The following is a 15,046-nucleotide window of genomic DNA, read 5'->3' on the forward strand; positions in this document are numbered from 1 at the left end:
TCAGTCAGCCTAGAGGGCAAGCTGACACTTCCCTGTTCTTTCACTGTATAATTAAGCCTGAGTTATTGACATCTGTCTCTTTTCATAGTAATGCCAACAGTTACAGTGCAAAATTTGTTTGTCATTTTTCATTATTTTGTAGGCAAATATCTCACATTTCATACTAGTTAGTACAAATAAAAATATTGTGCTTGAATTAAGGGACTAATTTAAATTAAGCGACCAGTGTGGTGTAGTGGTTTAGAGCGGTAGTCTCGTAATCTGGTGAACCAGGTTCGCGTCTCCACTCCTCCACGTGCAGCTGCTGGGTGACCTTGGGCCAGTCACACTTCTTTGAAGCCTCTCAGCCCCACTCACCTCACAGAGTGTTTGTTGTGGGGGAGGAAGGGCAAGGAGAATGTTAGCTGCTTTGAGACTCCTTAAAGGGAGTGAAAGGCGGGATATCAAATCAAAACTTCTTCTTCTTCTTCTTCTTCTTCTTCTTCTTCTTCTTCTTCTTCTTCTTCTAAAGCAGCAAACCCGTGCATACTTACTGGTACTTGAGAATAAGTCCAATTGTGGAATGAAGATAGCGGAACTTACTTCCGCACAAACATGAATAAGATGGGTGTGTTGGGCTGCAATCCTATACTGTACTGTCTTTCCTGGGAGTAAGTCCCACTCAACACAATAGGACTTACTTTTGAATATAAATGTATAGGGCTGCATTGTTACACTTCATTTTACTTTCTGCACTGGTGGTTGACTGCACAAGTAATGCTTTTTAAGCATTTAGCATGAATCTCACCTACAGCAGACAAAATCCTTACTACAGTTCTGCTATTGTTTGTAAACTGCCTTGATTATTTCTATAGAAGGGCAGGAAAGAAGCACTAGAAAGTTTATCACATTAGTTTTCTAGAACAAATGAAAAGAACCCAATTTTTATTTGCATGTTGCTCTTTTCATTCAGTTTCTTCCTCTTAAGTTAGTTTGTAAATCTATTGCCAAAACTGTTTAAAGAGAAGGGGGTTGTATTTGTCCTGGATTCTGATATAACATCTGCATAATAATGTCACACACAATTGTTCTTTTTTTTAATCCTGGAATGAAAATTTGTTGTAACCAAAATTGCAAATGTTTAATATTTTGTAAGTTGTGAATGAAATTTAACTACAGCTAATTAGTTCCCTTTTCCCACTGAATCCGTTATGTTATTAGTCTTGCCTTGGTATTTTTTTTTATTTTTTTACATAAACTTTAATGTAATCCAGGAAGCCGAACATGCATTAATTCCATGAAAAACAAGATGTAAGAGCTTCCAGTTCATTTGCTTTTCTTGAACTCAATGAAGCTTTTCTTGAAGAACTCTGTGCTGATGGAAATCAAACTTGATTAATTGTATCTGTCTATAGCAGTTGGATTTGCAGTTAGAAAACCATGGGCGACTAGGAAAAGTACCATTAGAGGTAAACTTATTTTTACTGTAATTATTCACAGTTAAATTAACAGAGATCTAATGTGCTCATTTTTCAAAGGGTGAACCGGGTTTCATAGGACCACAGGGAGAACCTGGATTGCCAGGATTGCCAGGAACAAAGGTATGTTTCACATCTCCCTCCCCTTAATATATGTAGCTTACTTCATATCATATTAGTTCAAAACCTAATCCTTATCCTAGACCAAAGCACATTCACCCAACCAACCGTTAAAGCCAAACTGAAATGATATGTACATTTTGCTGGAACTGAAAGAGAGAATAGAATCAGGTCCACTGGTGGCTCTGTTGAGAAGCCAGCTTCTTCTGTTTTCTCTCTCCCTCAAGTGTCACTAGAAGCAGCCATTGCAGAAGGAGGATGAGAAAGCAAGCAGAGCTCAGCTGAGAGACCAGAAGCTTTTGGCTCCACCTCCCCTTGAACATTTTCTATTCCAGCTGCTTGTTCTAGGAACTTGGTAAATAAGGACTAATGACTGAGGGCAGATCTGCACCAAACATTTAAAGTGCCTTCAACACACATGACTTTCCCCAAAGCATGCTAGTTTCTCTTCTAGTACCTTTATCAAACTACAGTTCTAATGAAGCTTTGGGGGAAATCACCTGCTTTAAATGTCTGTTGGCTGTGATTTAAATAGATGCTGTGGATCCGCCCTGAATTTACTTTTTTCCTTCTACCCCGCAATCCTTTAGTCTGCTGTGCAATATCTGTTCCAGCAAACCTTTGCAGGGGTCCAGCTTGCCACTGGAGGCATAAGTGACCTCAGCTGCAAGGAGTACCTTTTACTAGCTACAACTGGTTCACTAGTAATAGACGTTTCTGCACAGGAATAGCCCAGGTGGCCCAGTCAAAGCTATCAGGACATCTGACTGAAATCCCTTTGGACTACTGTCTGGGTTTTTAGCAAGACCGTATCTGCCAGCTTGGGCAGGGAGACTGGGGGGCAGCAGGATAAGCAATACGACCCATTCTGCCTCTATGGCCCAGTGTTAGGTATGGTCCCTTGATAATGCATTTTGAGTAGAGCTATTTGTTTTATTTTAACATCAAGCTCTTCAGGACAAGGAGTTTGTACTCTGTAAACCATCATTCACTATCTTGGTGCTGTATAATAACAAATAATATGGACCACTCTGTTTGCTCTGAGCATGTTCTTAATTGTACGATCTGAACTGCCTTTCAGTTTTCTCCTTAATCAGAGCGTTAGAGACTTCTAAACTTTCAGATTCACTTAATGAAGGAATGGGGAGCCCATGGCCTTCTGGCCAGATGTCCAACTCACATAATCTCTTGCAGTTGGCCATGCTGTCTGGCGCTGCAAGAGAGTTACAAACAATGTCTGCGAGGCCACAGGTTCCCTTCCCCTGCTTTAGAAGCCACAAATGCTCTTTGGAAAATTCAAATCTCTATCCACATTAGATGCATTCGCTTCTCAGTTGAACTATTACACTAAATTTTCAGTGGGTGGGGCAATATCGCCCTCTGCTTAGCTGCCCAGTTGCTCACCTTGAAAACAGGATGAAGAACTGAAAGCATCTAAGACTCTGGTGATTGTTTAAAACACTGGAACTAATAAAATGAAAGCACTTTAAAAATGGGTAGCTTTATCTCTCTCGCTTTTCCCTCCCCCTGTGCTTCATATTCATATTTAATCCACAGCATTTGAAACTTTCACGGTAGTTTAACATTGACAATTCAGATGAAGTAGTAGTAAGCATCCACTTCTGGAACATAATTTATTTTCCAAAAGGAAAGTTTGTTGCTGTATTGTGCTTATCAGCTCTCCATTTGAAATATGTTCAGGATATGATGCTCTTTAATGTTTCTAAAATGGCTAGTTACCATGCCTGCTGTTGCCTGCATTCTATAATATTTTCCTCTCATCTTGCTCTCTCTGGTAATTTTTGAAAGGGTGAAAGGGGAGAAGCAGGACCCCCTGGGAAAGGTGAACGAGGTGAGCCTGGAGCTCCAGGGCCAAAGGTCAGTTCGGTTTAACTTTGACAATTAAAGTGTGCATTTTGGAGCTTTGTGTTTTGGTGTGTGTGTTCTTAAAAAAATAAAAGCTCTGCTAGTGATAAAAATAAATTTCAGTGTGATTTATGGTGCACTACAAAAGTCATTTGAATTTATGCTGGTCACTTTGGGGCACAGCCCAGCCAGAAATTATTTATGTAAACTGAGGGATCAAATGTTAAAAGCCAAACCTGTAGCTATGCACAAAATTTCTTCTTCATAATTGTAATATTGAAATTTAGGACTCTCAGGTATGTCTATGCAGAATTAACAGCCTAAGGTGCTTACCATTGCAATGTTTCAAGTGCAGCTAATAAAATAAAATAAGATATTGACAGTGCAATCCTATGTCTGCTGAGAAGTCTCATCAAGTTACTGTGAGGTAAGTTTGTATATGAGTGCAACCTTAACCTGGTTTCTAACTTTGAGACAAGAAGGAGTATTTCTACGTACATTCCATTATCTCGTTAATTTACTGCTACAATAGGATTTAGGAATTCTGTATGCTTATTGCTTGCATCAATGTAATTTATTCTAAAGGTTTGAGAGCTACCCAAAAAATTAAGATAAGAATTAATTACAGGCCTATGGGTAGTATTCAATATTAGTCATACTCAGAGTAGATCCATTCTACTCCACTGAAATTAATGGGCAAATTATTGGTAAAATATCTTGCCCGCCCTTCACCATAAAGTCCTAAACTGAGTTACAACAATAGAATATACAGTTATAAAAATGAATAAAACCATTGCAATTATGAAACAAATAAAACCATTTTGTTTGGGCAGAGCAGTATAAATTCAGCAAAAGAGGTGGACCTTTACTGTCAAAGACCAGACATAACCAACGTAGGTCTATTAATAACCAACGTAGGTCTATTAATTTCAGTGTAGAACTTTTTTGGAGACAACCCTCTATAATGAAGGCATACAGTTTTATTTCCTCACTTATTCTGAGTAAATGGTCCCATCCAAATTGGTTTCTTGATTTGCAATGGTTACTATATCTGACAAGTTGATGTTGGGGGGAATGACATGTTGAGAGAATTCAGTAAGCTGCTGTAGTAAGAATTATCATGTAGCCTGGATTCATTAATACTAAATCATTCATCATTCATATATCTGCATTAATATCTGTTATTTAGAAGAATAGTTGTCATTATTGTAAAATGAAGTGTTTCTACCACACCAGTAATGGGGAACCTGTAGCCCCCTGATGTTGCTAAGCCGGAGCTCCAATGATCTCTGCCCATTGACCATGCTTGCTAGTCCAACAACATCTGGAGGGCTACAGCTTCCCCATCCCTGCACTAACTTTACAGGTAGCTGATACTAATTCCTTTTCTTCTCACTTTCCTTTTTCTGTCCTCATTTCTCCTGTCCATCTTGTATGTATTCCATCACCCAGGGAAGGTCAGGCGAATCTGGAGCTAGAGGCCCAAAGGGGTCGAAGGTCAGTAGTAAGCAAATTTTGGTTTTACTGATTCAATGTGATGTGGTGAGGTTTTGTGGTCTGTTGTTTAGTTCATTTTATATGTGTATAGACTGCCCTTCAAGCAAACAGTTTGCAGGGAAGATTACATTAAAACAAAGTGACGGCAAAATAGCAGAAGGCCTTTTTCTGTGCCAGCAACCTGGTTGTGGAATTTCCCCTCAAAGACTAGTCTTGTCCCTGATGGTGTTTAGGCAGAGAGTGAAAACATTCTTATTCTGTGTGGCTCTTGATAGTTTTTAACTTATGATTGAAGAGTATTAACTATGCTGCTTTTGATTACAGTCATACCTTGGGTTGCAGACGCTTCAAGTTGCGTTTTTTCAGGTTATGGACTGCCGAAACCAGGAAGTACTGGAACGGGTTACTTCTGGGTTTCAGTGGTCGCACATGTGCAGAAGCACCAAATTGCACCCCGTGCATGCACAGGTGCACCGCTGCGGTTTGTGAATGCTGCGGGTTGCGAACATGCATCCCACACGGATCACATTCGCAACCTGAGCATCCACTGTATAACTTTTTTCTTTTTCTGTTTTTGTTACTCGGTAGTGTTTTCTTTCATTTTGTTCTTTTATGTAAATTGCTTTGATCCAGAATGCAGAATACAACTGTTTCAAAGGTAGTCCTGTGGGTAACATTAAAGAAGTAAATCCAAAGTTTTAGCAAAGCATATTTAGCAAAGGCCAGACTGTGCAGGAGAGGCCACAACTGGTATACTAGCCTAAATGGATGAAGGGCACTCTAGATGCTGTTTGGGGCTGTAATGACAAAGCTATATCCAGGAGCACCACTAAACTGTGAACCAGATCCCATACAGTGAGTGCAGCTCCATCTAGATCAGACTGAACACTACTGTATCTGCCTCAGCACAGCATCCTTAGCTGGATAGATGTTGCCAAGCTTGCTCAGACACATCTGCACACTGTTTCCCTATATTCAAGAGATCACCAATGATGGGGGGGATTTAGCCAAATGTTGCACAATGAGGAACTGTTCCCAACATGACCCTCTGCAAGAAGATAGGCTGCTAAGGTCGCCTCATAGAAATTTCACTGTGCAAAGGCTGCTAAAGTGTTATTGTTGTAGTTTCTTATTTAAAACCACATTAATACTGAAAACATCTTGGTTCAGTCACAAGCCCAGCTGTACTGTCACAAATAGCTCAGAGCTGTGTACTAATGTCTTTCTAGAGCAGCCTTTCTCAACCTGTGGGTCCCCAGATGTTGTTGGACTACAACTCCCATAACCCCAGCCAGCAAGGCCAGAGCTCAGGGGTGATGGGAGTTGTAGTCCAACAACATCTGGGGACCCACAGGTTGAGAACCGCTGTTCTAGAGTCTTCTCTGACTTTCCAGTAGATTATTGTTACTATGAGCAAATGGGTACTCTAATCCTAATCAAGTCTCATACTGAATCTAGGCTGATCACAAAGATACAGCCCTTCTGTTATGTACAGTGAACTACTTGCATATGGACCGCAGCCTAGCAAAACACATCTGTTGCTGTTCAAACTCACCTATCCGTGGTGCCACTGGTAGTGGGGCGAGGTGGGCAGACCACAGGTGAGCAGACTTTACTCCAGTCCGCACCTGAGGCTTAAATTTGGGGCGGAGCCTGCACTGAATGCGCAGTTGCCTTTGGATCTTCAGAGGGAGTAGCAGGTTCCAGTGAAGACTCAGAGAGAAGTGTGCCGTGGGACAGAGCTACTCATAGTGAGTTTATTGCGTCCTTCCCCACGTTAAACTTGAAATACTTATTTTGCCTTTTATTAGGGTGATTCTGGAGACAAAGGTGATTTGGGGGCAATGGGCCCAAGGGTAAGTGACTACCATTTGAGCCATTCCATGCAGCATGATATTCGTTGCAGCTCATTTCCTCAAGCCGCCCAGATGAAATCAGCAACATTTTAAAACAACTAAAGTATATGTCTGGGTAGGATTGCACAAATAAAAAAATTGTTTTCCGCAGGCATCTAAAACAGTATAGCAAGAGTACCTGTTTGATGTTAATAGGCAAAGAGATCTAAAAGTATTCAGCCACACTAAATGGTTGACTCCTTAGAGAAGCAAAACAGGTATTATCTGTGAATAAATATTATAGCCTTGATCTGCAACATTTTAGCTTTGATTTGCATTATATCTCTGATGCACGCTGGGTTGTGATGTGTTTTTCTGAGACTGCACATTCTAGTTGTTATAATATTAGTCAGTTTTCCATTTAACACATTGGTATGATCAGACTAAAAGAACACATTGTCACTGATGGCATTGAATAGATGATTAATCTTGTCTGTTCTAAAGTTATCATTAGCATTATCAAGGCCAATCAACTCTTAAGCACGTCCATCAAGATTTTATGTGCATTTGTACACCTTGGGTAGCACAGACTGTGTGATACCAATAAGCTATCTGAAGAGCGTGAGCTTGGTGCAGCATTTGAAAATGAAGCAGGAAATATGCATCAATCCATCATATTCTGGTATAAATCTTCCAGGCAGCTAACATGCCATTTCTGTAATATAACAAAATGATACCCTGAATGGAACTGTGCTGTAATCAGCAGCTCAGGCAAAATTTTATGTTGCCTTCCTCAAATTGATGAGAATAGTGAGTGATTTGTATGCTGTGCTCTTGATCCAAATAACATTTTGGGGTGAATGTTTTACAGGGCCCTCCTGGACAAAAAGGTGATCAAGGGGCAACAGAGATAATTGATTACAATGGCAATATCCACGAAGCTTTGCAGGTATGTCACCAGACGTCATGCACAGTAGGCGTAATTATATTTTTCCTTCCATGCCCTTTGAGTTGGAATAGAAAGTGTAATCATGGTATTCATATGTTGCCATAGTTTAGGAGTTGAGTATGTGCTTTGCATCCATCCATCCATTCATCTATCCATTGCCAGTCCCTGTGAAATATCTCAGCAAGTCTGGTAAAGAAAGTACACAATGGTAAGATAAATGGATTGATAGTCTGACCAAGGTAGCTCTCTCTGTGTGTGTTTTAATGATACTCTAGAATATTCTGTTACTGGCAGTATAGTGAAATGGACACTCACCTGACTTTCTGACAACTGAGTCGCTGCTGCTTACCAGAAGGGGATGGATGAGTTTGTAGTGAGGTTGACAGGATGCAAATGCATCAGCTGAGCCAATCTGGTGCTTCTACTGGAGAATTTATGTAACACTGACCTTCCCACCCCCTCCTTCCTGATAAGCAACATGGACTCAGCTGTCAGAAGGTCAGGTGAATACAGCTACCACACTGTCCGCTATTGGCTTCTGGCTTCAAAAAACAAGCAGAAGCACCAGATTAGCACCACCTGCACATTTGCAATCCACCAACCTCACAATCGCTGCACCTCTTGCTCCAGCCATCCTGATACACTGCAGTGACTCAGCAGGACTGAGGTCCGATGACTAGTGCAGCTCCACCATACCACTTGCTGCTGTTTCCATTTATATGTCAAATCCATCTACAACCCAAATTAGTAATAGTAATAGCCTTCATAACCTTTTGCCTGTCTTTGTTGTACTCAGTAATTCATAAAAGCAAAGGTCTGGTTAAGAATACTTTAGGTCAGGCGAACAATTACAGGCTCTGGCATTTAGGTGAATTTTCTTGCAGATAGATGCACTATGCTGCCATCTTCCATGTGCATTCACTCACAGGGAGAAATGGTGTCATTGGCATATGAAACACAAATGTCTGATAATAATTTCTTAGAAGGTTTGGGTGATTTCAACTCAGCCTGTTGAAATACCTGGGTTACAGTGCCATGACTGAAATTTATATAACCACATGAGGAGAATCAAATAGGCCTAAAAGCCATCCGATGTAAGTAGATCTAAAAGGACTTGTAGATCTAAAAGGACTTCCAAGAGAAGACGAACAGCAGTATTGTTATATGTCAGCTGTACCCTAATAATTAGCAGTGATCTTTTCCTGTCTTCTGAGATTCATCAATGCACACTGAACTTACGGAAAATTCAGAATTTGGCTGTTATTTAGCTCCCCTCAGGACTTGGAAATACTGTTTCAAGTAGGAATTGGCTTTGTTCCTCCCAACAAGAAGGCTGTCCTCCTGGATGTGTGCTTAAGACCAGGGAAATAAACCAAAAAATAAGACAGAATTTTGCTGGCTGGCTTGCAGTTCCTCTGAGTCATTCCTTCAACTTCATTACACGGGTCATTAGAGAATAAGTCATTTTCATTCAAGCAGCACAGAACACTGTAAGAATTCAAAACAAAATAAGACTACTTCTCCTACAAGTGGCCAATCCCGATGTTCACTTCTTCCTTCAGAAAGATCAAAGACTACAGTGAGCCCCAATCCAGTGAGATTATTTTACCCATGCACTACACAGGGGGTTATGTGTATGAACAGTAGGGCTCTCGCACTGCAGTCACATGCCTACCCAGAGGTCAGTTCTGTTAAGGGTCTTATGGTCAGCTAAATATGTATTGAATGACAGCATTAGTAACCTTTAGCGCTTTGCACAAATGATCTCTCAAAGTTCTCCACTATTTCTATGGGAAGATAAATTAGAGGCCATTTTACAAATTTCTTAGTTTAGGTGGATAAGAAATTATTAATTTCTCTATTTTTTCTATGGTGTTTCTTTTACTTTTGCAAGTGGTAGCAGCATTAACTATATTGGCAGCCATATACCACTCTAACCCTCCACACCATTCCAGAACATTAGGGTAGTTGGGAGAATGTAAGCTACACACACCCAAAAAATTTGAGAATTTTCAGAGGGGGAAAAATATTTAAAGTGATCTTTAAGAGAGTAGAGCTGAGAAAGAAAAATCTCAGGCTATTTTTTCCAGGAAAAATAATGGCTTCTAGGAAATTTGGACTCACCTCGTCTAGTTTTGCCAAGCATTAAGTCCTTCAGCAGCAGTACTCCAGCAAACTGCTTTACAAACTGCATTTCAAGCTAAATAATTTTTCATACATGACCTGTGTAGCTGTTATTTTCCATAATAGTAAATTGTTTGTTTGCTGGCTTGCTTGCTTGAGTTCATACATGCCCTTTTCTGTAAGATCCCTTAGTGGGTTGCAACGATATTACAAATGGTTAAAACAACGATGGTTTTAACAATGGTTAAAAAAAAACATAAGAAGCATATATATTGCATGTGAAAGGCCAGGCCACTATAGATGTCCACCTCTGACTCATTTCTGCAGATCAGGATCAACAGTTCTAAAGAGAGGTTTGGTCCTTAAATCCTACATTTTATAAGGTGTGTGGAGTAAATATTGCCATAAAGTGATATTAGGTATTAATGCTAGGTATACAATAATGACAAAACCAGTGTATTAGAAACCATTAATTTACCAGAAAAGAAAGGAGTATTTAAAACTAATACATCCATTTGGATGAGAAAATGAATTCAAAGCTCTAAACACTATAGGTCTCAAATGAATCAGACCATTTCCAACAATTATCTGTATGCCAAGTTTGCTACAACAGGGGCATGTAGAGATATATTTCGTCTATGGGATTCCCTTTTCCTTCCATTTGCAGATTGCCAAAATCCAACTTGGACTGTCTTATGGAAATGATGCAAGGGTTTTTATTTGAGTCATAGTTTAGTGGTCAGAGATAGTTTAGTGGTCAGAGATAAGCAAGGGGTTGCTTTAGTTATACATTTATTAATAATCCTTGTGTTTCCTTTATTCTGCCCTATAAAGATTGGTATCAAGCCAGCACTTTCAAGGAACAATGCAGGCTATAAATCAAAATAGACAAGCATGGTGCTTCTCAAGTCATTTTTCATGGCGTTAAGCAGAGCTGAATATTAGTGTGCTTCATTCTTTATATGAAATAATTGAAAATGTTCCACCTTACAGAGAGCCATTACAATGCTAGATGCTAGATTCCTAGTTAGGATGATACCACTCTTTTATGGAAGTAAGCAACGTAATATTCTGTTAGATGCAGACAATAGGTGATGGCGTTCTTCAATAACTGTGCAGGATAATTTTCATAAACAATCAGCCTAGCAAATAGTGTTTTCTTACTCTAGTAGTGTTACTGCAATTCATGAACAATAGTATGTAACCAGCACAGCTTCTCAAAGTTTGATGAGACACTGTTCTTTTTCTAAAAGGCTATGTGGTACTATCAGGAAAAGTGTGAGGATTGTACCACTTACCTTCTCACAATGTGCCTATGTGTTTGAGTTGGACTTAGCAGTTCGAAAGCATACCAGCGCGAGTACATAAATAGGTACCGCTGCGGTGGGAAGGTAAACTGCATATCCATGTGCTCTGGCACTCGTCATGGTGTCCCATTGCTCCAGAAGCAGTTTAGTCATGCTGGCCGCATGACCCAGAAAACTGTCTGTGGACAAGCGCCGGCTCCCTCGGCCTGAAGCGAGATGAGTGCTGCAACCCGGTAGCCACCTTTAACCGGACTTAACTGTCCAGGGGTCCTTTACTTTTACTGATAAGGATCACAGTCTTAAATTGCTGGTGTATCTCTGAGATTAGTAGGTCTATTTCTGTCCTGAGCATACTGGAAACTCATTGGAATTTGAAGAATACACAAGAATATCATGTTTAAAGAAATGTCTGTTTTTAACAGTAATTAAACCTATGCAGCACATTCCACAAAGCATTTAAGATTTGAGTACTCTTAAGCTTATTAACGTCTTTGATGCCAATGTTCTCTAATGTGTGGATCACAGACATTTACTGGCAATGCAAATATATCCTTTTCAAAATCTGGAGGTGCCTTGGGCATGAAAATCTTATGGACAGGTTAAAGTTTTTTTAAAAAAACAATCATACAAAATAATATCAATTGTGTTTAATGTTGTTGTTTTTTTATAAAAAAAAGACAGTTTTCTTTAATTTATCTGAGACAGTCAAACGCTTATCCCAAACTGCCCAAATTCTGTGAAATCCATTACTAAACAAGCAAAGTATTTTATTTCAAACTGAACATCTGGTAACATTGTCTTCTGTTAATACATTTTGCCAACAGAGGATTACCACCCTAACTGTCACGGTAATTCCTATTGCATGACTTATAGTGATTTGTAGCTGTTTTCCTCCTTGGTGTTGCATGTTCATAACTTGCCTGATTTAGAATGTGTCTGTTTCATCAGATATTGACTTATCACTAGATATATTTCTACATCAAGTGTTATCAGTGTTGAAAACCAGAACTGCAGTTGAAATTAATAGCAATGATCCCATTCATTTCAGTAAAGAAAATGATTAAAACTCTTGTTTGCTAGTCTAACAAGTTTATCTTTGTTACAGCTGTGCATTTTCACTTCTGTTTCTTTTAGTAGGAATTTTTGAAGGCAAGGCTTGCGTAGGATATTTCCCAGTAGTTTTGTGTTTTGGATTGTTTTTTTTTAAAAGCCTTATTTGATAGAAGTTATATGCTAGAAAACACAGACCACACTTACTCCAGAATATTCTTTAATTCATCCTGTAGAATTCATTAGGATCTAAATGACAGTGCTCCAAAATAAGTGATTTGTGAGCTGCAACCAGAGTTGTCATCTCAAATGCAACTTCTTTACATTAAAAAATGTCCCTTTTCCTGTTCAGTGTTGGTAGAAAGTAAGTGTATTAATTCCAGATGTAAAAAACATGGTTAAAGGAAATTTCAGTTGAGCAAGCTGAAAATTTGTCTGTACCTCAAGATCTGATACAGTGAACATGGTCTTCCTCCTCCTCCTTCTCTGCCCTCTGCTTTCATTAACCCCCAGTGGATGCATGCTGGACTGGAATTCTGCCATGCAGTATTGCTAGGAAATAATGATAGTTAAGACTATGAGGCTTCTTGGAAGGTAATTAACTATCTCTAGCAGTTAAGAGAAGCATGTTTTGACATCTGTACGGATGCTTTTAAAGCCATAGATATTCTTTCTGGGACATCTCACTGCAGTGTAGTACTGTATTACCTTGGAGTGGTAATAGCCACATGTTAAATCTGTGCTGCAAAAACCTGAAGTGCCACAGTCCAGAAGAACAGGGCATGGCTTGCATGCAGGAGGCATCAGAGCTAACCCCCCCAGGATCTCCAGGGGACCTCAGATAGGGCTAGGAAAGTTCTCTAATATCTTAGCAAGCAACTACCAGTACTAAGTTCACCTGTGAGTCTGTGCTCGAAACACAAAGGAAACTGTATTAGTCACCATAAATTATGTGGTGCATTGTGAAGGAGGTTAAAGGGTTCTGTAAAAACTTAACTAATTCCAAAAATGAGATGGGAATCTCTAGTTAATAATGGTTTCCATCTGTGAGCTGAGATGTTCTGTCCTGAGTCCTCACTTGCCTTTCCCCCTTCTGCTTATGTGCTTTCTACCTCACACAAGAAGTGATTTCAAAACCACACGAACCTATTCCTGTCCAATTCATGGAAGGCATAGTGATGTGTGTGTTTGCACTTTTGTCTTTTACTGTTTCTTGTGCATTTGCACACACCTGTAGCGTAAATACTGCTTCCATGATTTACATGTGTATATTGGGTCGCGGGTCGCGCTGTGGGTTAAACCACAGAGCCTAGGACTTGCTGATCAGAAGGTTGGCGGTTCGAATCCCCGTGACAGGATAAGCTCCCGTTGCTCCTGCCAACCTAGCAGTTCGAAAGCATGTCAAAGTGCAAGTAGATAAATAGGTACCGCTCCCGCGGGAAAGTAAACGGCATTTCCGTGCGCTGCTCTGGTTCACCAGAAGCGGCTTAGTCATGCTGGCCACATGACCCGGAAGCTGTACGCCGGCTCCCTCGGCCAATAAAGCGAGATGAGGGCCGCAACTCCAGAGTCGGTCATGACTGGACCTAATGGTCAGGGGTCCCTTTACCTTTACCTTATTGCCAACCTTGCTACGTGAGATTTTATAATAAAACTGCAGTGTTTTCCATCAAGCTCCTTTCTCCTCTATGGCATATATATATAATGCCAGTGTCAAGAAAAACTTTATCTAAACGTATCAACCCTACCTCTTTGGCACAGAATTCTGAGAGGCAAGCACAGGATTTTTCTTATAATTTAGCTGAATAAAAAACAATATAAGAAATGAGGCAGCAGAGGCCCTGAAAACTTAATTCTGTGTTAGGGTGGGCCCATACCTAAGGTTTGCACTATATGCAGTCATCTTAATTCATGCAACAAGAAGGGAGTTGCTGTCCACAGAATTAGGCCTTTACCCTGTTCCACCACTCACTACCTAAATGCCAATAGCTGCACATGGCACAGGTTAGCTGTTGGCAGAGAACTTACTTACACAGTAATTCTCAAATGGCCACCATTTGCCCACTGGTCAAAAATTGCTCTTATTTCAAAGTTAAATGTGCTTGTTTTGTTTGCAGAAAGCTATAGACTTTGTTACCTAGAAGTTAGAATGCTAATGGGCATTCTAATAGAATTTCTGTTTAAGAAAATAATAATTGAATTTAATTGTAATATGTTTGTGCTGTCTGTAGTTGATCATTGAGTGTCATAGTTGTTAACTGCTTCTTAATACAGTGGGTTTTTTTTGTCACATTAGTATAACTGTGCCTGGCAGATAAATACTTTAGAAATCTGGATGGTGCTAGATTAAAACATGAACTGTTGTTTACCTTTAGGGTCCTCCAGGTCCACCTGGACCCCAAGGATTGCAAGGGTCAAAGGTGAGTTTCCAACTGTTACTCATTGGACAAAGACCCCCTGAGCTTTAATTTATTTCCATGCAGAGTATGGTCTGAAGGCACACGAGGCTACCACTTTGTAGAAGTTAAGGGGGTCAGGGTGTGATCATTGTCTGGGTTGGTGACCTTCTGGAAGCAGCATGTATGCTATCTTGGGTTCAATGATGGAATAAAGGCAGGACGTCAGTGTAAGAAAATAAATACTGTGCTCTTAAATGCATAATCATCACTAATAGCACAATCCTATGCTTGTCTAAGGAAGCCCCACTGAGTAACCATGTGTAGGATTTCAGCCTAAGAAACTTTTTACTGCATTATGTTTTATATTTTATTTTTCCTTCCTTAATATTTATTAATAATTTTAGCCAGCATCACAATAATTCATTTAATTAATAACTTAATT

The 15,046-nt window shown here is 39.8% G+C and overlaps 1 protein-coding gene across 1 annotated transcript in view; it reads left to right on the forward strand.

Annotated features, from left to right (window-relative positions):
- The window catches only part of COL25A1 (collagen type XXV alpha 1 chain), a 292,587-nt gene that overhangs the window by 244,071 nt on the left and 33,470 nt on the right, over positions 1–15,046 (forward strand). The window contains exons 19-25 of the mRNA XM_083756612.1: positions 1,518–1,580; positions 3,387–3,455; positions 4,896–4,940; positions 6,752–6,796; positions 7,647–7,724; positions 11,980–12,003; positions 14,581–14,625. Of these exons, the coding sequence (XP_083612738.1) occupies positions 1,518–1,580; positions 3,387–3,455; positions 4,896–4,940; positions 6,752–6,796; positions 7,647–7,724; positions 11,980–12,003; positions 14,581–14,625 (369 nt within the window). The remainder of the gene's footprint in view (positions 1–1,517; positions 1,581–3,386; positions 3,456–4,895; positions 4,941–6,751; positions 6,797–7,646; positions 7,725–11,979; positions 12,004–14,580; positions 14,626–15,046) is intronic.

This window comes from Podarcis gaigeae (genome assembly GCF_964106915.1).
Source record: "Podarcis gaigeae genome assembly, chromosome: 9".
NCBI lineage: Eukaryota > Metazoa > Chordata > Lepidosauria > Squamata > Lacertidae > Podarcis > Podarcis gaigeae.